This window comes from Oncorhynchus tshawytscha, linkage group LG05 (genome assembly GCF_018296145.1).
Source record: "Oncorhynchus tshawytscha isolate Ot180627B linkage group LG05, Otsh_v2.0, whole genome shotgun sequence".
Taxonomy (NCBI): Eukaryota; Metazoa; Chordata; class Actinopteri; order Salmoniformes; family Salmonidae; genus Oncorhynchus; species Oncorhynchus tshawytscha.
The window spans coordinates 62,053,427-62,079,243 of NC_056433.1; the positions used below are offsets into that span (position 1 = coordinate 62,053,427).

At 43.4% G+C, this 25,817-nt stretch overlaps 1 protein-coding gene across 2 annotated transcripts; it reads right to left on the bottom strand.

The window, feature by feature from the left end:
* Positions 1 to 499: 499 nt before the first annotated feature.
* LOC112251058 (interleukin-12 receptor subunit beta-2) lies at positions 500 to 15,483 on the bottom strand. 2 transcript variants are annotated; one of them, XM_024421731.2, is made up of 16 exons: positions 14,175 to 15,483; positions 13,603 to 13,764; positions 12,762 to 13,019; positions 12,122 to 12,236; positions 11,534 to 11,733; positions 9,236 to 9,384; positions 8,651 to 8,792; positions 5,633 to 5,703; positions 3,261 to 3,462; positions 2,804 to 3,013; positions 2,556 to 2,657; positions 2,303 to 2,458; positions 2,090 to 2,221; positions 1,805 to 1,913; positions 1,562 to 1,649; positions 500 to 1,434 (listed from the first exon to the last, which is right to left on the bottom strand). In XM_024421731.2, exons 2-16 carry the CDS (start codon positions 13,715 to 13,717, stop codon positions 940 to 942), a joined length of 2,544 nt encoding a protein of 847 aa, XP_024277499.1. In that variant the 5' UTR covers positions 13,718 to 13,764; positions 14,175 to 15,483; the 3' UTR covers positions 500 to 939. The 2 variants fall into 2 exon arrangements, with proteins under 2 accessions (XP_024277499.1, XP_024277498.1); XM_024421730.2 differs by having other exon boundaries at positions 14,089 to 15,482.
* Between the last annotated feature and the right edge of the window lie 10,334 nt (positions 15,484 to 25,817).

Sequence of the window (25,817 nt, forward strand, 5' to 3'; positions counted from 1 at the left end):
CTAAAGGGTTCACATATCTTTTTGTGTATAACAAACCACTGTTAAACAATAGTGTAAATTATGTTTGAAAGCTAAATACATTGATCCATCTGTAATCTGTATCCTAATATCTATCTGTTATTCTTCTCAGAATACATGCCTGTTTGCTCACCGCAGGTTGGTTGTGTTTTTTGCTTCTTGCTGCTCTGATTAACTGTCGATTTGAGATGCAGGCTGATTTGTTGATAACGAAATGTAACTGATTCAAAGACCCCAAATAACAAATACAAGTTTAACCTCACTAGCATCTCCAGTCTCCTTTTTTCTCATCACAATGATCCCCTATATTAAATGTATTAAACTTTCACTAGGGTTTAAGAATCCCCAATATTACATTTACACTATAGAGCACCTGTACTCTCTGCAAGGATCCAGGACTCTATGCTAAGGCTGACCCTGCATATTCCAGTACTATCTCTTTGTGAAAATAATAAATACACTTCCAGATATGAACTCATAGTGCACTTTACATAACTCCCATGGTTTATTTCAGAAAAGCTCATTGCTTACAGTCCCTGTAAACTGGGGGAAAAGTGACAGGTGAGTTGTATTGTATTGATCTTTTTTGTTATCCAAGACATAGATCTAGGATGGGCAACTCCAGTCCTCGGGGGCCGGATTGATGTCACACTTTTGCCCCAGCTAACACCTGACTCCAAAAATCAACTCATCATCATCTTCAGTTTAGAATGCAATTAGTGTTTGCTATGGTGAAAAAGTGTTCCACCACTATGGACCCCGAGGTCTGTAGTCTCCCATCTCTGATAGATAGTGTACTATTGTACTGTAATGCAATATAACTGTTTATAATGATTGTTGGTTAGTGAGAATCAAAGATTACACAGAGTCTTCACACAACCTGCTCCTTGGGTTATTTTATATGGCTATCAGTCTAACCCATCAGTCTAAGAACTCACTGCAGTCGATCCTGACCGCATCCAGAGTCAGCTTCCCTCCGAAAGACACCAAAGGGTTCATGAACGGACTCAGGGGGTTCTGCGGACAGGAGAAGAATCCCATCACATCCAGACCTTCCTCTTCCTTCTCCTCTCTGCCCTCTAGGACGTGTGTTGAGATGTAGTCTACAGTCATATCTGTTCCCTGGGAACCCTGTGTCTGGCCTGAGGAGCCTGACTCCTGGGAGAAGCTCTTGAGGTAGGAGCTCTGGAAGTAGGCTGTTGTTGACGGGTCTGTCGCAGGGATCTGCTGGGGCATGAAGAGGAGGTGTAAGGAGGGGTGAATAGCACCCTCTGGAGTTCCGGAGATGTCAGTGCGCTGTGCTGGGTTCCATGAGCTCCAACTGCCCTCAGGCAGCTCCTGGACCTCCACAGTGTCTGGCTCCTCCTCTTCACTGACACTAGACTCACTGAGGTAGAGGTGTAGGGTCAACTCACCCTGGGGGAAGACAGGAAGGGGTCAGACGAATGTATCACTGTGGATCCAAATGAAGTATTCAGACTGTGTTTGTTTGTGTGTGTGTGCGTGCTTGCATGTGTGCACTCTGGCGTCTGCGTGAACGTACCTTCTCTTTGGCACACTCCTGTGCCCATTTGCTGTTGGCAGGATCAGGGACGATATCTGGCATGAGGCAGTGGACGAGTGTTGAGACTCTGAGGAGGAGAGAACATGGAAAATAACCACAGTGAGTCAGGAACAGAGCACACAGTTAATAACACGGTCAATCAATATTTCCATTTCCTTCGAGTATTGCTGTCTTGTGACTCCCCATTAGGACTAGAGGCTGTTCCTGTTCCTAATGTATTACCGTCGTCTTAACGAGGAGACCTGGTACAGGCACAACAGGACAAAGAACACCAGGAAGGAGGTGATCCCTACCAGGACCATGGTATAAAGCCAGCTGTCTGAAAGCAAACCTACAGTGGTACATACATTAATAAGCACACAGTATAAACATTATACAGTATAATAAACATAAGCATTCTGTATTTATTGTAACACTTCACATAACTGGAATGATAGTACTGAGAGTGTTTCAGCTAGATTATTCTGAGAAACAGATTATTTTCACTCTTTCTCTCGTTATACTCACTTTGAGGTTTGATGATAAAGGAGTGTCCGGCTCTGGGGCCCTGTCCTGAGGCAGTCGATGCGGTCATCCATAGACGGTAGTACTCAGGGGGAAGGTCCCTGATGGTGAAGGACCTCTCTGATGCTCTGCAGACTAGAACAAAACCACAGGTCATGAACACAGTATACACACACACACACAATGCACTTTGTGTTTGATAGTTCTTCTCCATACCGTAGTTTCCAACGTCTTTTCCCTCTGAGTTTTTCACATAGATGGTGTAGTTGATGATACAGCCCCTCCTGTATTCCTGAGGGACCTCTGACCAGGAAACGGTCACTTTGTCCCCCTCCACCACCGGCTGATGGACAGACGGACCCGCGGAAGGTACTACAGGACACAGTCACACAACAAATAGGAATCGAACTCTAGCACTGTTCCATTGATGTGAAACCTTCGGAAAAATGTTGATCTCCTGTTTCCTTACCTAATTCCAAGGTGTAGAAGTCTTCAAACTGGGCCCTGCCCACTGCTTGCTCATACAGAGCATAAACTGCTCCCTCATAGCACTCAAACGGCTTAATGTTATCTACACACAAGAGAGACAGTGGGTGGGGTGGAGATCGAGAGAGAGGGAATGAGATCAAGAGGAGGGATCAACTGGCTGTATCATCACTCAGGGATCCAATAAGATCTAATGCAATGCTAAGCTGGCCATCCATCCGCTACATGTACCTCTAATGACAGTATGGGTTTCATTAGGACCCAGTCTCTTCCACCTGAGCTTCTCCACCTGTCTGCCAACAGGGAACCATTCCAGCAGGTAGCCACTTACTGCCCCATCTCCTGTCCCACTGGCTGCTCCTGCAGTTACAGGCCTCCGCCAGGAGATGGTGATGCTGTGGTTACTGTGATTTCTACACATCACATTCTGAGGGGGCTGGGCTGTGAAGGGAGAGGAGTGTATGACACTGTCAGTAGAGCAGTCACCATTCCCTGTCAACTACGGTCAATTGGATGTTACATTTATGTCTATGTGGTTTTTAAATGTTAATTGTCTTTTAACTTAAAGAAGCCAAGAAGTGGAACAAATTCTTGCATTTATAGTTTTCACTTTTCTGAAGAGTCTGAATCTTGAATAGGAAGATGGAGGAAAAGGGGGGAAAACGGGGAGGAAATGGAGATGCCTTACCTGCTCTGAGGGGAATGGTGACACGGGCAGGGGGTGAGGAACCTTTGGAGTTCAGGGCGTAGACAGTGACATTACAGCGAGAGCAGGACAGGCCTGAAATATTATTAATGGAGGTGTTGCTCTCAGATTTCCCTGCCAGGGTGTCGTGAACTATCACCTTGTAACCCCTGATCTTCCCTCTGGCCTCTGTGTGACTCAGCCTCTGCAATCAGATTCAGAACCACATATAAAACACAGGCCCACTCCATGGGCAACAATCACAAATGATGCAGTGATAGGATTGGCTATCAGTGTTTTCATCGCACTTCTGTTTCCCAGCATAGAATCCTAAAGCAAGGGAGAATCTCAATTGCATACTCCTTGTGTCTCCTTTCTCCTTCTCAAAATCCATTGGAGGAGAAGGTCAAAGGAGAGAGACCTCTGGCTTCCTCATTCAATGGGTTTCGAGAACGAGGCAACGAGAGAGGAGTATGCAATTGAGATTCTCCCCTAGAGTCTGACTGTTTCTATATCAACATGCCCCTACCCTTGTGTTAGCTTAACATTTAATTCAACTTTATTGTATTGCCCAGGAGCAGCTAAGAAGGCATGCTATCCCTGCAGCATCTCTGCTGGGCGATGAGAGGTGTGTAAGGGATCTATCATTTCTTTTAAACTGCTCGTCTTTTCTGTTTCTTGTAAACTGAAACTGTCACGTGTCTGGCCCAGGTTTCAGTCTCACACATCATTGGGGAGGGAGCCTCTCACACCTATGGGGTGAGGTTAGGGGGGGGGAGAATGTCACCTCTCAGAAGTGGTCTGAGTTTGCCCTTTACCTCATGCGGCTAAGAAAACTTTACACACCCACATGAAAAAATGCTACAGTTTAGGACAGAAACAGGAAGAAAGTAACATTTTTTTTCCTAATTACTCAGGTAGAACTAGAGACACCATATTTTATGACAAACAACATATACACTGAGTGTACAAAACATTAAGAACACCTTCCTAATATTGAGTTGCATCCCCCCGCCTTTTGCCCTCAGAAACAGCCTCAATTCGTCAGGGTATGGACTCTACAAGGTGTCGAAAGCGTTCCACAGGGATGCTGGCCCATGTTGACTCCAATGCTTCCCAAAATTGTGTCAAGTTGACTGGATGTCCTTTTGGCGATGGACTATTCTTGATACACATGGAAACTGTTGAGCGTGAAAAACCCAGCAGGGTTGCAGTTCTTAACACAAACCGGTGCACCTGACACTACTTCATTGAAAAGCACTTAAATCTTTTGTCTTCTTGCCCATTCAACATTCTGAATAGCACACATACACAATCCATGTCTCAATTGTCTCAAGCCTTAAAAATCCTTAATTAACCTGTCTCCTCTCCTTCATCTACACTGATTGAAATGGATCTAACAGGTGGCATCAATAAGGGATCATAGCTTTCACATGTATCCACCTGGTCAGTCTATGTCATGGAAAGAGCGAGTGTTCATAATGTTTTGTACACTCAGTGTATATGTACAACAACAAAAAACACAACAGTAAATACTAGTGATGGGAAACCAAGGCTTTCTGAAGCGTTTGGGGCTTTCACCAATTCATTACTTACAACTTTTAACACAATGCACATTAGTGACATTTGTTGATTAGCAATATAAAGCAGCGAGGGTGTCCATATGGAAGTTTTTCCCACAATATTCATAAAATCTCATTGACACAGATTTTCATTGCAGGTGTTAATAGCCTACTAGCTATAATTTACCATTACAAGTTGCTGTCAAAAACTGAAATGATCGCATTATTTAGGATGCTTAAGACATACGCTTATACCATACTAAATAAAACAAATTGTTTGAACAATAATGTGTAGAGTGTGGTGTCATATAAAAACAATTCTCTAAATAATAAGCCTTCACCAGGACTCGACCCCATTCATTGTTTTATGGTCCCCGACTCTACCTGCTTATTTACCATTCAGGTGACACAGCATCACAAAATCCTGTACATTATAAGTATGGTTTCCAGTAGAGGTTGGGGTTTGAAAGCAACTTGGAATCGAAGAAAGCACCGTCACGTAATCTGTGGGATCTCTCATTTTGCAAACCACGGTTTGAAAAACCATGTGATCAAACTAAGCTTTGGGCGTCATTGATCAAGCGATAATGATACTTTGAAATGAGCATCGGTACATTGTATTGGATCAGTAGTGCTTTGAAAACTGCATTGGAGCATTGGAGTACCGGTATCAATGTCCCATCCTAAATACTACAGAACAGTCATGTCCACAAAAACACCACCGTGAATACTACAGTATACTAAAGTATTTTTTCCCATGTGGGAGAGAGAGAGAGAGTCTGACAATATTAAGACATCTCTTTGAATGCTCACCTTCCAGTATAAAGTGATGGAGTTGGGAGAGTTGGAGGTTGTGTACCACACATCCAGAGCCTTGGCAGGTGCTGTAAAAGAGCACAGGATACAAACCGTTTATTCATTGCAACAGTTAGCTGTGGCTGACCCTGTGTTCTCCCAAAATGGATGTATACTCCCAAAACGTTTTCTATGTATTTGTGTGATGTCTGGGGGTTTGGCATCAATAAAGTCCTATTCTATCCATTAAGTACATAGCTTGTATGTACAAGGTCATTGTGATAGCCATCAGCCATCAGCCATCAGCCTTCAGCCTATTTTGTGTTTTGATAACCATCTGACAACCTTCATTATGTTTTCCTAAGAACAAGGATGTGTCTCAGACATGACTAATATTTCCTGGAAACAATTATTTTTTAAAAAGTTTTTGCGTCAAATAATACCCTGCCACCCAAAGTGACATACAGCTCCAGACTGATGTGATCTGCATCCTGTAAGTCAGCAGACAGGACAAACACAGCATCATCAAGTAGAATTCAGATGTGCCACTAAAAGGCTTCTCTGGCATGAGGTGCTTATCTGGGTTAAGTCAAATTCCAAAAGTATTCCAAAAGAGGTGATGGCATCTCCCAGAAATTATGGCAAAAATGAGGTGTCCACCTCCAAAAAGCAAACAATGTCTCATGTATTTCTCTCATGTATCTCTCATGTATTTCACCAGAATAATGTCATCAAGATTAGTGGGTAGCTGCTCATCCTCGTAATTACAAAATGGGGAGTTCAGAGTTTTATGCTTCACCGTCCTACATGATACATGTTGACCTGTCATGCCTAATCTTGTTAAGTTTCAAAATGTGTGTCGTTGTTCAATGTTTTTCCATATCGTTCCATATCTTACTTTTTCTTCAATGAAAAATAAACTCCTCCCTTGATGATCAGGAAGTGAGAGAGGGGGAATTTTGGTTGCGGCGCGCACACACACACACCAACACAAATACGCACAGCAGTGGGCCATGTGGCTTACAGAGCAGATGAGTGATGACAGAGAAGGGAGGTGAGGTTATAGTGAGGCTACCACACTGTGACTATCTCTCCTACAGGGTGATGGTGTGGTTGATAGTGCTCAGAGGTGCAGAGACACTCTCAAAGACACTCTCAAAGACTGTCTCAATACTCCCGAGGGACATCATTTTCTCATCTTCTACTTCTACATAAGTACTGGTTGCTAAAACAACACATGAAATGAAGACCAGTGTTGTTTCGCTGTAAATTAATGAAGTAATTTCACTGAATGAAGGAAGTGTTACCATATTTTGCCAGATGATAAATTATCCAGTACAGGTCAATTCTAAATGTGTGATACCAATCATTATACGATATGATCCTGCTTAGTATTGACCATGAGGAGACTTTGTTGTTCCTCTCAGTATGATGATGTTATGAGGTGTTTCCAGAAACACCTGAAATCTGCTGGTCTGGGATAAGATAAAACCTGAGATACACTTTTCACAATGCTCTATGTGAGTGTAGGTGTATGTGTAGGTATGGAGAGGGACAAGCTTATCTGACAACATCTCTGTGATACAACTCAGCGTAATACAAATCATACTCTGTGGCACACAACTGCACAATAACTTAGTCACAACCAACCAGTACAGTATGCCAAAGGGCATCATTAATAAAGTCACACATGTCAACTGAATCTGTTACTGATAGAGATGTATGATAAAACACCAGTTACCAGGCGTATGTTACTGTACATCCCTGGTTCTGCTATAGATGGGTTAGCTGAGAATGTCACAAAAACGATCCGCACACTTCAGTGGGACAGAAGGATGTGTGTTGTTGTGATTCTGGATGACCGTATAGCTAACAACAATGACAAGAAACTGCCATGTGGGGAATCTTAAGTGGCTCGTTTGTTAGTTTTATCTTGTTCTGGATACCATGGATACCATGTCTTGTCACGTCTATGCTAATATTGCTCAAATTCTCTATGTATCTAGCCAGCAACTGTAACGATGTACACTGAACAAAAATATACACACAGCATGTAAAATGTTGGTCCCATGTTTCATGAGCTGCAATAAAAGATCCCAGAAATGTTCCATATGCACAAAAAAGCTTACTGCAAAAAAATAAATTGCACAAATTTGTTTATATCCCTGTTAGTGAGCATTTCTCCTTTGCCAAGATAATCCATCCACTTTACAGGTGTGGCATACCAAGAAGCTGATTAAACAACATGAGCATTACACAGGTTCACCTTGTGCTGGGGACAATAAAAGGCCACTCCAAAGTGTTTAGTTTTGTCACACAGCACAATGCCACAGATGTCTCAAGTTTGGACTTTCTGCAGGAATGTCCACCAGAGCTGTTGCCAGATAATTTAATGTTAATTTCACTACCCTAAGCCACCTCCAAAATCGTTTTAGAGATTTTGGCAGTAAGTCCAACCGGCCTCACAACAGCAGACCACGTGTAACCATGCCAGGACGTCCACATCCAGCTTCTTCCCCTGCGGGATTGTCTGAGACCAGCCACTTGGACAGCTGATGAAACTGAGAAGTATTTATTTCTGTAATAAGGCCCTTTTGTGGGGGAAAACTCATTCTGATTGGCTGGGCCTGGCTCCAAAGTAGGTGGGCCTATGCCCTCCCAGGCCCACCCATTGCTGTGCCCCTGCCCAGTCGTGAAATCCATAGATTAGGTCCTAATAAATGTATTTCAATTGACTGATTTCCTTATATGAACTGTAGCTCAGTAAAATTGTTGAAATTGTTGCATGTTGCATTTATATTTTTGTTCAGTGTATTTTGTTAGACAACAAGTGCATATTGTGAAACTTTATTCATGCTTTCAATAAACATTGGAGACGAAGTATAGTTAACATGTTGTCAACAATCTAAACCAACCCTGTCTGTTTTGCCCAATAGTTGCGCACATTCAGCTTTGTTGCTAAACAACCAACCTGTCTATAAAGGCCATCTGCAGGACCAACAAATCACCCACACAGTGCAGTATTAGTGTTCTTACCCTCCTCCTGTGTCCAGTTAGAGACGGGTTGGCTCCAGTCACTCCAGATGCCTCTCCTATGGCTCAGTCTGACCCTGGCCTGGAACTCATACTTTGTGTAGGGCTGCAGAGACACAATGGACTGGTTCCACACTGAACCTGCCTGTGAGGCACAGCAGTCAGAACACAGTATTACTTTTATAAGACATGTATCACACATTTATTAAATAATTATTACACATTCATTACACAATCATAAGACTTGCATGTGGGGGGCTGCCAAGGCAGACAAGGCATGAGAGGACTACTAAAAAGTGAAGACATGTAGATGCTTGACTGGCTTTGGCAGTCTAGCATCTCGGAACAGCAGGAGGCAGGGATCTGCAAACCCCAGTCAAATCTGCCTCGGCTTCTGACTCAGCCGAGAGGTCTTGTGATTTAAGCACAAATCTTACATGTGAGGTTGTGTCTTGCAACGCTTCTGCAACTCAACATCTAGCAAAGCAGCATTGGATTGTATGTGTATAATGGTCAATACCCAGTCAGTTCCCTATATGGCAGGTGAAGTTTACAGTGCGTGGGTGACTGTGTGACAGTGGTTCTTACGGTGTGTGGGTGTAATATCCATGGTCCTGGTCCCTGGGCGGTTCTCTGCTGGACCTCCAGGAGCTGAGCTCTCTGAGCCCTCTTCACCCTGACATTACAGCCCAGCGACCAGCACTCTACCTGGGACACAGCAGGGGGCAAGGGCTGCACTATAGAGAGAGAGAAAGAAAGAGACAGAGAGAGAGAGAGAGAGAGAGAGAGAGAGAGAGAGAGAGAGAGCAGTCAAAATGGACAGGGATACACATAGGACAGTTAGTACGGACTGAGAGAGTACAGTAGTGGATGCTTGTGGTTAGAGTGCAGAGAGCACCAGTGATATATCACCAGTGATATTACTCACCCAAACCTGACAAACATCTAGTACTCATCTAGAATGCATCATAACTGCTACACTGGTCATTTCTAAAACAAACGTTAGGTGGATAACATAGCCTAGTAGTCAAATGACCAAAGCGCCCTCTAGTGGCCTCGTGGTGGAATGTTATTCATATTTTTCATAATTAATAAAAGTTCTTCTTTTTTTAAAGACAAAACTTCAGTGTTTGTATGTCGAACGGTTCTGTTATGTTTCCGTCTTCTGTATATTAAGTGTAATGGGATGCAAAAACAAATCAAAAATAAAGCAATGATTGCTAAATGCATAGATACATTTGAAGTCGGAAGTTTACATACACTTAGGTTGGAGTCATTAAAACTAGTTTTTCAAGCATTCCACAAATTTCTTGTTAACAAACTATAGTTTTAGCAAGTGGGTTAGGACATCTACTTTGTGCATGACACAAGTCATTTTTCCAACAATTGTTTACAGACAGATTATTTCACTTAAAATTCACTGTATCACAATTCCAGTGGGTCAGAAGTTGTCATGGCTTTAGAAGCTTCTGATAGGCTAATTTACATAATTTGAGTCAATTGGAGGGGTAACTGTAGATGTATTTCAAGGCCTACCTTCAAACTCAGTGCCTCTTTGCTTGTTATCATGGGAAAATCAAAAGAAATCAGCCAAAAATTGTAGACCTCCATAAGTCTGGTTCATCCTTGGGAGCAACGCTTGAAGGTACCACGTTCATCTGTACAAACAATAGTACGCAATTATAAACACCATGGGACCACACAGCCGTCATACCGCTCAGGAAGAAGATGCGTTCTTTCTCATAGAGATGAACGTACTATGGTGCGAAAAGTGCAAATCAATCCCAGAACAACAGCAAAGGACCTTGTGAAGATACTGGAGGAAACAGGTACAAAAGTATCTATATCCACAGTAAAATTAGTCCTATATAGACATAACCTGAAAGGCCACTCAGCAAGGAAGAAGACACTACTACAAAACCGCCATAAAATAGCCAGACTACGGTTTGCAACTGCACATGGGGACAAAGATAATATTTTTTGGAGAAATGTCCTCTGGTCTGATGAAACAAAAATAGAACTGTTTGGCCATGATGACCATCGTTATGTTTGGAGGAAAAAGGGGGAGGCTTGCAAGCTGAAGAACATCATCCCAACCGTAAAGCACGGGGGTGGCAGCATCATGTTGTGGGAGTGCTTTGCTGCAGGAGGGACTGGTGCACTTCACAAAATAGATGGCATCATGAGGAGAAAAAATTATGTGGATATATTGAAGCAACATCTCAAGACATCAGTCAGGGAGTTAAAGCTTGGTCGCAAATGGGTCTTCCAAATGGACAATGACCCCAAGCAAACTTCCAAAGTTGTGGAAAAATGGCTTAAGGACAACAAAGTCAAGGTATTGGAGTGGCGATCACAAAGCCCTGACCTCAATCCCATAGAAGATTTGTGGGCAGAACTGAAAAAGTGTGTGCGAGCAAGGAGGCCTACAAACCTGACTCAGTTACACCAGCTCTGTCAGTAGGAATGGACCAAAATTCACCCAACTTATTTTGGTAAGCTTGTGGAAGGCTGCCCGAAATGTTTGACCCAAGTTAAACAATTTAAAGGCAATGCTACCAAATACTAATTGAGTGTATGTAAACTTCTGACCCACTGGGAATGTGATGAAAGAAACAAAAGCTGAAATAAATTATTCTCTCTACTATTATTCTGACATTTCACATACTTAAAATAAAGTGGTGATCCTAACTGACCTAAGACAGGGAATTTTTTACAAGGATTAAATGTCAGGAATTGTGAAAAACTGAGTTTAAATGTATTTGGCTAAGGTGTATGTAAACTTCCGACTTCAACTGTAGGTGCACATTTCCTCGTATAGGTGCAGAATGATCAAAATTGCATAATGAGTGTTATATTCTTTTTAGTTTTTTGCAGCTGCCATACCAATGTGGTCGAGTGTGAAGTTGAGGGTGGTGGACACAGCAGAGCCCAGCTTGTTGGAGGACCTGGCCCATACGGAGTATTCAGTCTGGACAGAACCAGACACAGGGAAATTAGCTGAGACTAGACCAGGATCAGACCTGGAACCAGAACCAGGGTAGGATACAGATCCTGCTGTGCTGTTACCAAACACAGCTCTCACCCTGAAACACATGAAACACATACAAGTCATCCACAACGTACTATACAGTACACCTCATCCATACCAACTGGCTTTTCTATCTCATGCATTTTCCTTTTCTTCTTTTCTCTTTTTCTTTAATTCTCCGTACTTGAGTCTGTATGGTGAAAAAACTATACTGAGCAAAACATAACAGTGACAAGTCTGTTTTTACTTAAACGTGTCGTTGTCTTGCCATAGAAACCATATTGGGTTGTTGGTAGCAGAAGTATGCTTGACCACCAAGGCTGCTCTGCTCCAACATGTGAGAGAGACCACCAACCCTGCGATTTCTCAGCTCCTTATTAAAGCTATGATATGGCGCATGGCATAGTACTGTCTGTCCCTTTCTCTTTCTCTTCCAAACTCACCAGAGCTCTGAAGTGGTTGTCAGGTGAGTTTCCCTTCCTCTCCTCCATGTACACATCACCTCTCCAAATGGACCTTTCTGGACACAGGTTACATTTTCTGGCAGGTCAGGTGTGTCTGCAAGGTAACCATGACAATACATCAACAACACAAATGGACGTGGTCTGGTACAAAGTGTTTTTCTCATTGTGCTTTGGACCAGTAACCAGCATGTGATGGTATTGTTCCTTTAAAGACCCCTGACATGAGTTAAATGTGTATCATTTAAACTTGCACCTCTGACACAACTGTTAAAAGTGCCGACACTGACATGGGTTGAACTAGTTAGTAGTCAGACTAGATGGTCCAAGAGGTATAGAGCAGACTTTATAATGCAACTCCTCCACCACATGTTGTACTTAAAGACTACTTGATGAAAAGATGTCACACTGCATATCTGACTGGCTAATTCAGGGAGCGGTGTTCTCCTTCATGAGTGTCAAAAAGGCACAAGTTGTTTTTCTCCATCTGTCCCATTCAGTTTGGTTTCACACCCCCAGCCCTATAGTTATTCTGGTCACTGTTGACACCTTGTTTTGTATTGCCGAGTGCTCTGGTATTGCGGAGTGCTATATTGCAGAGTATATACTGTTCCATACTTACATCCAGTATCAATATCGAGTCCACAAGGCTCAGGTTCTCCTTCACACAGGCAGGTGTACGTTGTGTTTTTACTTATGTTTGTCACGTTGAGGAATATAGTTGTAGAGTTGTAGGGCTGTATTTTGAGCATTTTCTTCTTGTCGATGTGCATTGATTTGGAAGCTCTGCAGCTGGCCTGATAGGTACAGAACACCTGGAAGCTGGAGCCCAGAAGGACCAGGTCCCCAATGCTGGATGATGCAGTACATGGCTTATCAGCTGGAGGCACAACAAAACGACAAAGAAAACTCTTGCTATCTCACTGGGGAATGATAGAGGAGTAAACTGGAAGTTAAAAATACTTGCTTTAGCAGCATTGTCATAGAAGCGGAACAGAAAACACAACAGAACAAGGGTCTCCAGCACTGGTTCTGGTAAGCTACAGGGTATACAGGCTTTTGTTCTAGCCCTGCAATAACACACCATATATATTATATATTTGTAGAATCAGGTGTGTTTGTGCTGGGCTGGAATAAAAGCCTGCGCTCAATACAGTCTGTACTGAGGTTTGGTGACTATTGGCACACAGAGAAATGAGACAGCAAGAGGAAATCAAGTCATACTATTAAAGACATATTCAGAGGGTGTAGGATCAAGCATAATCCTACAGCATATGAGAACAGTTCAAGGCAAACGCAGACTTGCAGAGTACACAGTCTGTGGACAGGGAGAATGTCTTGGACATGTTATGAATCTATCTTGGACAAATGCTTTGATGTATCACTAAGGAAGAATATCAAGTGTTCTTGACATAACTCTTATTATGTAGGTAGCCTACATGATTGGTGAATAGACCACTTACCTCTACCAGACCCTATGGCACACAGCAAAGTGATGCCAATGAGGATAGACCACCAACCATGGGGTGAATAGGCCATTGGACCTCTGGGTTGTTCACTACCAGTGGTGAGCTGCATTCCATTTGTGTCTCATAGCTGAAGGTCCATGGGGTCTTTCAGTATCACTACAGAAATAAACATGTATAATATACAAGTCATTTAATGTATCTCCATGAGAATGTCACTGTATTTCTTATTTATTAAATACACCATCTTTTTGACAACAATATTTATTTATTTTTTGAAGAAAAGAAAAAGGAAATGACTACACATCTTCCCATGCATGTCGAACATTGCTCAATGTTCACTATGACACCATAACAGATTATTGATTGAGATTATTCTGATAACTCAAATGGTTGATCCTGTACTACAATAATCAACTGCAGCAATTGAGTCAAATAGACCATGTGAATGTAGGCTGTATACAAACAGAAAGCACCACTCACCCAGCTCCGACATCATACAGTTGATAATTCCCGACCAAACAGCATTCGTTAATTATACACAGCGGGCTCCCTATGTTTTTACTTACACTCATTTGATATTTTTCCTCTACATTTCTGAATATCTTCTTAGTCCATTGCAGTGTGTGTCAGTGGTTTGGCTGAAAGCGTGTGAGCCTGTTTTGGTTGAGATGTGTGTCAGTTGACATTTGATAAGACCAACCCTCATCTCAGTTCCTCTGCTATGTCCTCTGCAGGTTCAACAGAGCACGACAAGTAGCCTACACATCTGAGCCCAATCCTAAAATGGCTGTGTGCACACAGGCAACCCAATTCTGATCATTTTTTCACACCATTTTTTAAAAAACCAATCACATCACATATTTCCACATCAGTTATTTTTCAGAGTTGATGTGATTGGTCAAAAGACCATTTTGGGGAAAAAAAGATCAGAATTGGTCTGCCTCTCTAAATGCAACCATAGTGACATACCAGGTGAGTGATATTTGCCAGTTGTAGGGGATCCCCCTCTCACACTGAATTTGGAGATTAACACTTTTTACAGATGTTCTCCACTCACAAGACTGGATGTCTAATATCTTCTCTAATCCTCTCCTGCTCTTCATCTGCACTTATTTTAAAACACAGGACAAATGAAAGCAATATTGCGGCGGCCTCCTGGGAAATTTGAATTCATTAGTCCAGACATTTTTGATAAGAGCAAATGAAGGAAAGGAGCTGAAGATACAAGGAGACAAGGGGGTGAGATGAGGCATCGTAAACTATTGAGATGCACCCTCAGTTTTATAAGCTCTCAGGGAGGAAGTGAGAAGTCTGTTTAAGGAAGTCACTATAACTGCCTGGTACAGCAGGTGGCTCTATGAGGAGAACACAGCCCTGGAACAGATCTAGGGTCAGTTTACCCTGCATTACTATACCATTACTATTATACCATGTTACACAGCGGTGTGCAAATACTGTATCCCTCACTTCTAAGATGCAGAATGTAACTATGTTGTAAACTTAACATGTCCTCAACATCTGTCTTCTTTGGGCACGAAACCCATTGTGTGGTACAGTATACATCAATAGACAAACAGGGATTGACAGGGAAACATTTATCAACAAATCAAAAGAGAACCATCGTGCTCTCCCAGAAGCTTGGCTGGTGGGTAAAACCTGCATAATCAGGTAAACAAAGGGGTGTAATGGGTTCGCACACATTTATCATCTGAAAGACTCTTTATAGTGAACCATAATCTTTATATAGCAGCGAGCAGAAATTGTTATAAATCCACTGTTATAGTATATTATGTAATTGAGGTATGTGTCCTTTCAGTCCGTTCATCATTCTGAAACACTAGTATGACTGTAAATTTAGCTAGAATGGGATAAAAGTCCATTCATTGGAACTCTTGTTCAGTTGGTCAGAAAAATACCTTTCCTCTCATCACTGAAGGATGGAGAAGATAATGCTTTAAAGATGTCTCTGTCAGTGGTTGTAGGTAGTGGTGTTGAGGTCAGCAGCCTGGGGAAAGTAACCGGTGGTCAGTGTCTTAGCCAGACAGCCGACTGGGTCCTCCAGAGCCACTTTCTGTCCCTGTGCTGAGTCCAGAGAACCAAGGCCCACCTCCAACCCCTTCTCATCCAGCCACGTGTCCCCAGAGAAGAGGCTTGTTATCTTAGGAGGGCTTGGGGAGGTGTTCCGCCCCATTGAGCTCAGATCCAGTCCTGGAGAAATGGCAGAGAAATCTACTGTTACATCACACAGCCAGCCTCCTAGCAGTCCTCCAGACTCCTCAGGGCATCTGTCTGTTCTCTCACAGCTGGGAATGTGTCCCCTGTATTCCTTCTTCTCCGTCTTGTCTCGTGGAGCTGTGATTGTAATCTGGGGTTTGTATCCGATATTCTCCAGAGGTGCTGCTGTCCTTTCTCCTGTCCCCTCTCCTCCCCCGGCCCTAGCCCCACCCTGGAGCCGCACGATGTGGATGATGGGGTACAGTTCCTCCCTCTCCCCAGGAGGGATCTCCTCAATGGGGGACAGTGGTGGGTCACTGACAGTGAACAACCAGGACGAAGCTGGGACCACTGGCTCTTCATGCTATAGGAGGACAATACAAACACAGAGGTTATTGTGAAGAAGTCAAGGCCTTAGAAAGCTAGTAGGCCTGGTTTAGATGACAGGGCTCTATTTGTTTATTTCGATCCCCACTCGCTTTTGCAGAAGCAGCAGCTACTCTTCCTGGGGGTCCACAAGAAACACAAAACATGACAAGTAACAAAACACTGATACACTGACAGAGAAGAACAGTCACACACATTTTTTTATATAATGATATACAAACAATACAACAACAAAAAGATACAAACAATACAACTTAAAAACAATGGCCTCCCGAGTGGGGCAGAGGTCTAACGCACTGCATCGCAGTGTTTGAGGCGTCACTACAGACACTGGTTCGATCCCAGGCTGTGTCATAGCCAGCTTGACCTGGAGGTGGTGCACAATTGGCCCAGCGTCATCTGGGTTAGGGGAGGGTTTGGCGGGCTGGGATTTCATCGCGCTCACACAACTCCTTGTGGTGGGCTGGGTGCCTGCAAGCTGACTCGCATGCCAGCTGAAAGTTGTTCCTCCAACACATTGGTGTGGCTGGGATTTCATTGCGCTCACACAACTCCTTGTAGTGGTCTGGGTGCCTGCAAGCTGACTCGCTTGCCAGCTGAAAGTTGTTCCTCCAACACATTGGTGTGGCTGACTTCCGGGATGAGCAAGCAGTGTGGCTTGGCAAGGTCATGCTTCAGAGGACACATGGCTCTTGACCTTTGCCTCTCCCGAGTCCGTAGGGGAGTTGCAGTGATGGGACAAGACCGTAACTACTAATTGGATATCATGAGATTAGGGTAAAAAAAATAACACAACAACATTTTTTATATAAACAATAAACTACAAATAAAAAGGTGTTTCCCCTCACTGTTGCCGCAGTTCCATGAGTTGCTGTTTAATCTGTGTTTTTAAAGGTAATTTTGCTGTTTACTTGAGTAATTGGAGATAGAAGGGAGTTCCAAGGCTCTTTATAAAACTGTGCGTGCCTTCAGAAAGTATTCATACCCCTTGACTTATTACACATTTTGTTGTGTTAAAGCCTCAATTCAAAAACATTTCTGAAGCATTGAAGAGCCCCTAGAACACAGTGGCCTCCATCATTCTTAAACGGAAGAAGTTTGGAAACACCAAGAGTCTTTCATGAGCTGACCACCCAGCCAAACTGAGCAATCAGGGGAGAAAGGCCGATGGTCACTCTGACAGAGCTCTAGAATTCTTCTGTGGAGATGGGAGAACCTTCCAGAAGGACAACCATCTCTGCAGCACTCCACCAGTTAGGCCTCTATGGTAAAGTGTGAAAACGACCTTAGACTGAGGTGAAGATTTACGTTCCAACAGGACAATGACCCCAAGCATATAGCCAAGCAATGCTGAAATGGCTTCAGAACATGAATGTGAAAGTCCTTGAGTGGCCCAACCTAAGCCTAGACTTGAATCCCATTCGAAATTCTGTGTAAAGACTTGAAGATTGCTGTTCACCGCCACTCCATCTAACTTAACATAGCTTGAGAAAATCTGCAAGGAGGGATGGTGGAAATCCCTAAATCCAGATGTGCAAAGCTGATACAGACATACCCAAGACGACTCAAAGCTGTAATCACCGCCAAAGGTGCTTCTACAAAGTATTGACTCAGGGGCGTATACTTATGTAAATGAGATATATATATATTTTTAGACATGTTTTCACTTTGTCATTATGGGGTATTGTGTATAGATGGATGAGAAAAAATATATATTTAATCCATTTTGAATTCAGGCCTGTAACACAACAAAATGTGGAATAAGTCAAGGGGCTTGAATACTTTCTGAAGGTACTGTACCTCCATACCTCCATACTTCCATTCAACACCATCGTGAGAGTCTCATCTTTCCTTAGATTGGCCAAACTGTTTGAATGCTACAGACATTTTCGTGAGGATACTGATTTTTGGGATGTCTCCTGGTCTGACAAACAGCGCTGTAGCTCTGCCACTTTCCACCGCAGATGCAGAAGGCCAACATAGGCGGATGTGGTGGATTTAGATGTACCCCATGCAAAAGACAGATATCTCTAACTTAAACTGGTAGATTTTGATGGAGAATTGATAATCATGTTAATTAGATTGACGCACATGTGCAGCTTTACCAGCTACAGCTTTGCTAGGTATTTCTTTGCTGCACTTGACCATATTACCAGACAGTAATAAGACCAGAGCCTGAACAACTACTACAATTGATTCGTCAAAAAACGCAGAACACGTATTTTTTTAACAGACATTCCCCTCCACATCTTCACAACAGCTTTGTCAATATGACTTGACCATGATAATTAACCATCCAATGTTATACCTAGGAGTTTAGCTTCCTCAACTTGCGCAATGGTCACCCCCTTTATGTACAACTCCAGTTGAGGTTTAGGTCTTAGAGAATGTTTTGAACCAAATACAATGCTTTAAGTTTTAGATGTACACTGCTCAAAAAAATAAAGGGAACACTTAAACAACACAATGTAGCTCCAAGTCAATCACACTTCTGTGAAATCAAACTGTCCACTTAGGAAGCAACACTGATTGACAATAAATTTCACATGCTGTTGTGCAAATGGAATAGACAACAGGTGGAAACTATAGGCAATTAGCAAGACACCCCCAATAAAGGAGTGGTTCTCTAGGTGGGGACCACAGACCACTTCTCAGTTCCTATGCTTCCTGGCTAATGTTTTGGTCACTTTTGAATGCTGGCAGTGCTTTCACTCTAGTGGTAGCATGAGACGGAGTCTACAACCCACACAACTGGCTCAGGTAGTGCAGCTCATCCAGGATGGCACATCAATGCGAGCTGTGGCAAGAAGGTTTGCTGTGTCTGTCAGCGTAGTGTCCAGAGCATGGAGGCGCTACCAGGAGACAGGCCAGTACATCAGGAGACGTGGAGGAGGCCGTAGGAGGGCAACAACCCAGCAGTAGGACCGCTACCTCCGCCTTTGTGCAAGGAGGAGCAGGAGGAGCACTGCCAGAGCCCTGCAAAATGACCTCCAGCAGGCCACAAATGTGCATGTGTCTGCTCAAACGGTCAGAAACAGACTCCATGAGGGTGGTATGAGGGCCCGACGTCCACAGGTGGGGGTTGTGCTTACAGCCCAACACCGAGCAGGATGTTTTTAATTTGCCAGAGAACACCAAGATTGGGAAATTCGCCACTGGCGCCCTGTGCTCTTCACAGATGAAAGCAGATTCACACTGAGCACATGTGACAGACGTGACAGTCTGGAGACGCCGTGGAGAACATTCTGCTGCCTGCAACATCCTCCAGCATGACCGGTTTGGCGGTGGGTCAGTCATGGTGTGGGGTGGCATTTCTTTGGGGGGGCCGCACAGCCCTCCATGTGCTCGCCAGAAGTAGCCTGACTGCCATTAGGTACCGAGATGAGATCCTCAGACCCCTTGTGAGACCATATGCTGGTGCGGTTGGCCCTGGGTTCCTCCTAATGCAAGACAATGCTAGACCTCATGTGGCTGGAGTGTGTCAGCAGTTCCTGCAAGAGGAAGGCATTGATGCTATGGACTGGCCCGCCCGTTCCCCAGAACTGAATCCAATTGAGCACATCTGGGACATTATGTCTCGCTCCATCCACCAATGCCACGTTGCACCACAGACTGTCCAGGAGTTGGCGGATGCTTTAGTCCAGGTCTGGGAGGAGATCCCTCAGGAGACCATCCGCCACCTCATCAGGAGCATGCCCAGGCGTTGTAGGGAGGTCATACAGGCACGTGGAGGCCACACACACACTACTGAGCCTCATTTTGACTTGTTTTAAGGACATTACATCAAAGTTGGATGAGCCTGTAGTGTGGTTTTCCACTTTAATTTTGAGTGTGACTCCAAATCCAGACCTCCATGGGTTGATACATTTGATTTCCATTGATAATTTGTGTGATTTTGTTGCACATTCAACTATGTAAAGAAAAAAGTATTTAATAAGAATATTTCATTCATTCAGATCTAGGATGTGTTATTTTAGTGTTCCCTTTATTTTTTTGAGCAGTGTATTTAAGACCAGTTTATTATTAATCACCCATTCGGATACTGACTGTAACTCCTGCAAACTCACTAGCTTTAGGTGCTGGCATGTAGATTGTGAAATCCTCCACAACATAGTTATTTTAGCTTTGTGTAAGACCAGTGGCAAATAATGTGTAAAAATAGAAAAGAGTAATGGCCCAAGGGACCTGCCCTGAGGGACACCGAACTGTACATATCTGATGTTAGAGAAGCTTCCATTGAAGAACACTCTCTGGTTTCTGTTGGATAAATAACTCTCCAACCATGTGATGTCAGGTGATGTGAAGCCATAGAAAGTGCCTTTTTTAAATAAAAATGTTTGATCAATAACATCAAAGGTTGCACTGCATTTATATTGCATTCTGAAAGATGTAGATGTGTTTATATTGCATTCTGAATGATATAGATGCATTCATATTGCATTCTGAAAGATGTAGATGTGTTTATATTGCATTCTGAACGATATAGATGCATTTATATTGCATTCTGAAAGATGTAGATGTGTTTATATTGCATTCTGAACAATATAGATGCATTTATATTGCATTCTGAAAGATGTAGATGTGTTTATATTGCATTCTGAACGATATAGATGCATTCATATTGCATTCTGAAAATGTAGACAGGGAGGTGAAGACACCATTTTTCTGTTAGTAGATTACCTTCAGTAGTCTGATAGCATTGCTGTTTCCAGGCTTGGGGAGGTTCTCAGAAAGCCAGACAGGACCCAGGGATAAACATGTCTGTTTGATCCTGCGGGGAATGGAAGTCTCATAATGAGCTGGGTTGTTTACTGCTTGTTTGCTGTTGATCACTTAGTCTCATATTGGGGTTGTATTGTTATGTGATAGTGTTGTTAGGACCAGTTTTTCTCAGCTCATTAGGCAACACAGTGCATTACAGTGCATGCAGTAAATATCACATGCAAACAGATGTGTTAACCACATTGTTCACCACAGTCAAAAATGTCAACCTCAATAGCACGGTAAACTTAAAAACAGAAAGAGTAAAGTACTTCTTTGGAAAGTAAGTACCAGAAAGTATACACTGTCTGTTACCACGTCAACTAAAGCATAAACAGCTGAAACAGGATTATAAACGCAAGCGCCACCAGCTTGGTACCTTTTCCTCACACAGCTCCAACACATCAGGTTCGCCACTATCACCATGACAATGGTTGCCACGAGCGACATGCCAGCCACCAACCCAACTAGAGAAGAAAAGGGTACATGTTAGTAAACGACAGCACACTGTAAGAACAGGTTAAGACATCAGAGAGGCAATCGTAATGTGTTTGGAACAGAGTGAAGAGAAGGCGTGATTGGTTTGGAACGTGGCCATGGTTGTGAATTAGCCTCTTCGACAATCCTGATCTTGCAAGCTTACATTCTAGCAAATAAGAATGCAAGCTTGCGAGATCAGGATGTCCGTACAAGGCTAGTTGTGAATGTTTCAGACCTGCAGAGCTGAGGGAGGGAGTGAGTTGTTGTGAGTAAGTTTGGAACATGGCCATGGTAGTGAATGTGACTGACCTGCTGTGACTGGAGAGTGCGAGAGTAGCCACTCCCCCTGTGGTCCTTCCCCTGCAGCCGTGGAGGCAGACACTCTGAGGGCCACGGCCCCCTCAGGACATTCCAGCCACCTCTGACTGGGCCCTGACACTGTAATGGACCCTGATACAGTCACTGGAGAGAAGACGGCGGACCAGAGATATATAGCATTTCACCATGCACACAATCAATGAATCAATCAACCTATCAATCAATCACCAACTCAATTAAAGGGGAAATCAGCAGATAGTTCATCCATTTTTTTTATTAAAAAAAAATTGTAGCCATTGATTCCTGAAGAATATAACTTCAGGAATATAACATTCTGCAGCAAATGCCTCATGGTCCCAGTTCAACTGTCGTACCCTGTCAGAACCCAAAATATAAGCTTGGTTTACTCCAATGTTTGTAAACAAAGTAAATGTAAATAAACACTATATAGCCTGAAAACATGGTTATAACTATAATTTTGATATCATGGATGGTCAGTCCTTGCATCCATAGCTCTGTCTATGAATTTGGTTAAACTTCTCCAGCCCCATTTCTCAGCTTTTTTCTGAAAACGGCAGGAGAATACTTTGTTATCGTTTCAACTGCTGATTCCGACTTTAAATGTAATGTTTTTACAAATGCATTTATCACAAAGTGTAGGTAAGTATAAGTTATGTATATCCACAAAAGAGCAGACAAGATGACCCCCTAACATACAGTACCAGTCAGAAGTTGAGACACACCTACTGATTCCAGGATTTTTATTTATTTTTACTATTTTCTACATTGTAGAATAATACTGAAGACATCAAAACTATGTAATAACACATATGGAATCATGTAGTAACCAAGAAAGTGTTAAACAAATCAAAATATATTTGAGATTCTCCAAAGTAGCCACCCTTTCCATTGATGACAGCTTTGCACACTATTCTCTCAACCAGCTTCATGAGGTAGTCACCTAAAATTCAAGAACTTTGAAAGTTTCTTCAAGTATAGTCGCAAAAACCATCAAGAGCTATGATGAACCTGGCTCTCATGAGGACCACCACAGGAAAGGAAGACCAGATAAGAAATTGCAGCCCAGATAAAGAATTCATAAAGAGTTCAAGTAACAGACACATCTCAACATCAACTGTTCAGAGGAGACTGCATAAATCAGGCTTTCATTGTCAAATTGCTGCAAAGAAACCACTTCTAATGGACACCAATAAGAAGAAAAGTCACAATTTTTGGTTCCAACCGCCATGTCTTTGTGAGAAGCAGATTAGGTGAACGGATGATCTCGGCATGTGTGGTTCCCACCGTGAAGCATGGAGGAGGAGGTGTGATGGTGTGGGGGTGCTTTGCTGGTGACATTGTCAGTGATTTATTTAGAATTCAAGGCACACTTAACCAGCATGGCTACCACAACATTCTGCAGCAATACCCCATCCCATCTGGTTTGCGCTTTGTGGGACTATCATTTGTTTTTCAACAGGACAATGACCCAACACACCTCCAGGCTGTGTAAGGGCTATTTTACCAAGAAGATGAGTGATGGAGTGCTGAATCAGATGACCTGGCCTCCCCAATCACCCGACCTCAACCCAATTGATGTGGTATGGGATGAGTTGAACCGCAGAGTGAAGGAAAAGTAGCCAACAAGTGCTCAACATATGCGGGAACTCATTCCAGGTGAAGCTTGTTGAGAGAATGCCAAGAGTGTGCAAAGCTGTCATCAAGGCAAAGGATGGCTACTTTGAAGAATCTAAAATCTAAATTGTATTTTGATTGATTTAACACTTTTTTGGTTATGACATAAATGTGTTATTTCATAGGTTTGATATCTTCCCTAGTATTCTACAATGTAGAAAATAGTGAAAATAAAGAAAACCCGTTGAATGAGTTGGTGTGTCCAAACTTTTGACTGGTTCTGTAGATTCCCTACAACATGTTGTTACAGCCAGGACAACAACAGTTCAACTACAGTATTGCACACAGCTTTCATCACACCAAGTCATTACACTACAGGGACAGGGTAAAAAGTAGTTGTTCTAGCTGCTTTCCGCACCAGTATAGGGGTCCACAAACGGGAGTGGTGCATGTTGGGTAACAACTCAGGTCTGACTTTAGCGTCGGATATGCATGTGCACACAACCACATCCTGCTGTGGTGTTTAAGAATAACTTCTGATTCTCTGAAGAACCAAGCCCTGAAACTGCACACTGTAGCTAACTGAGACTAACTAATACAAACAAACAAGACATCCATTCTCTTCCATTGACTGAGAAGAGGTCCATTTGGCTCCCAGAGTATACTTCCTGAAGATTCTTGAGATGTACTTTATAATGTCACAGTCTAATCCCTCTACATCTGATGTACAGTACAGTTTAATTCAGTGTGATTCAGAGAGACAGATTACTGGAACTAAGGAGAGGGGTGTTGTCTTTCTCTGTGTGGTGAAAGGGTGGAAAGCCCTGTCTCAGCTCTGTGTCAGCTCTCTCAGCTGTGGGTTTGTGGGGCGTGTGAATCAAAGAAATGACACTAGGTTGATTTCTAGGTAACCCCGTCCCCAGGCACGAATTGCTGGTGACAGAGAGAGAGCCGGCTGGTGGGCGAAATTCATTTTTAGGTGACATGTTTTTTCCATTGTAATACTGGAGTATGCGCAGAACACCTTAGACATACCGAAAATGCACACACATGCATATTGATAATGCATATACTACAACACACACACTCCTATCCTCTCACCCCTCTGATTCTGATCTGTGTCAGAGTCCAGTGTCTTGAGGTAGATGTTGTAGTGTGTTAGGAAGCCTCTCTGTTGGTCCACTGGTAGCTCCTCCCATTGGATCAGAACCCGACTGGTTTCACGGGCCAACACTGACACCTTCGGTACCGACACAGGTTCTTAAATACAGACAGGGAGTCAGGGAACACTGTCACTGGAGAATAAGAACAATCCACAGCTCATTATGTTTACTTTATATAATGGGATAGTGTCACGCCCTGGTCGAAATATATTGTGTTTATCTTCATTTATTTGGTCAGGCCAGGGTGTGGCATGGGTTTTTGTATGTGGTGTGTTGGTATTGGGATTGTAGCTTAGTGGGGTGTTCTAGTTAAGTCTATGGCTGTTTGAAGTGGTTCTCAATCAGAGGCAGGTGTTTATCGTTGTCTCTGATTGGGAACCATATTTAGGCAGCCATATTCTTTGAGTGTTTCGTGGGTGATTGTCCTTAGTGTCCTGATGTCCTTGTTCTGTGTTAGTTTACACAAGTATAGGCTGTTTCGGTTTTCGTTACGTTCATTACGTTTATTGTTTTGTAGTGCTTGTGTTTAGTGTGTTTGTCATTAAACATGAATCATAATCTACACGCCGCATTTTGGTCCGATCCTTGCTACACCTCTTCGTCAGAGGAGGAGATAGTAGAAAAGCGTTACAGAATCACCCCCCTACAACAGGACCAAGCGGCGTGGTAACAGGCAACAGCAGCAGCAGGAGCAGCGTGACAAGAATTTCTGGACTTGGGAGGAAATCCTCGATGGGAGAGGACCCTGGGCTAAACCAGGGGAGTGTAGCCGCCCCAAGGTGCAGCAAGAGAAGGAATGGACATGGGAGGACGAACTGGACGGTGAAGGACCCTGGGCTCAGCCTGGAGAATATCGTCGCCCCAAAGAAGAACTGGAGGCGGCGAAAGCTGAGAGGCGCAGGTATGAGGAGGCAGCACGGCGAAGTGGATGGAAGCCCGAGAGTCAGCCCCAAAACTTTCTTGGGGGGGGGCTCACAGGGAGCATGGCGATGCTAGGTAGGTAGACCTACGCCAACTTCCTGTAGTTACCGGGGGGCTAGAGAGACCGGGCAGGCACCGTGTTATGCAGTGGTGCGCACGGTGTCCCCAGTGCAGGTGCATAGCCCGGTGCGGTATATTCCAGCTCCGCGTATCGGCCGGGCTAGATTGAGCGTCGAGCCAAATGCCATGAAGCCGGCTCTACGCATCTGGTCCCCCAGTGCATCTCCTTGGGCCGGCTTACATGGCACCAGTCTTGCGCACAGTGTCCCC

Bases quoted from the DNA above. Each gene is read 5' to 3' on its own strand.
- LOC112251058 (XM_024421731.2), bottom strand. From the start codon at position 13,717: ATGCAGCTCACCACTGGTAGTGAACAACCCAGAGGTCCAATGGCCTAT. The intron at 12,237-12,761 runs GTAAGTATGGAA...GTTACCTTGCAG, and splicing joins ACTCGATATTGATACTGGAT to ACACACCTGACCTGCCAGAA. The intron at 9,385-11,533 runs GTATGGCAGCTG...CTCTCTCTATAG, and splicing joins CTTCACACTCGACCACATTG to TGCAGCCCTTGCCCCCTGCT.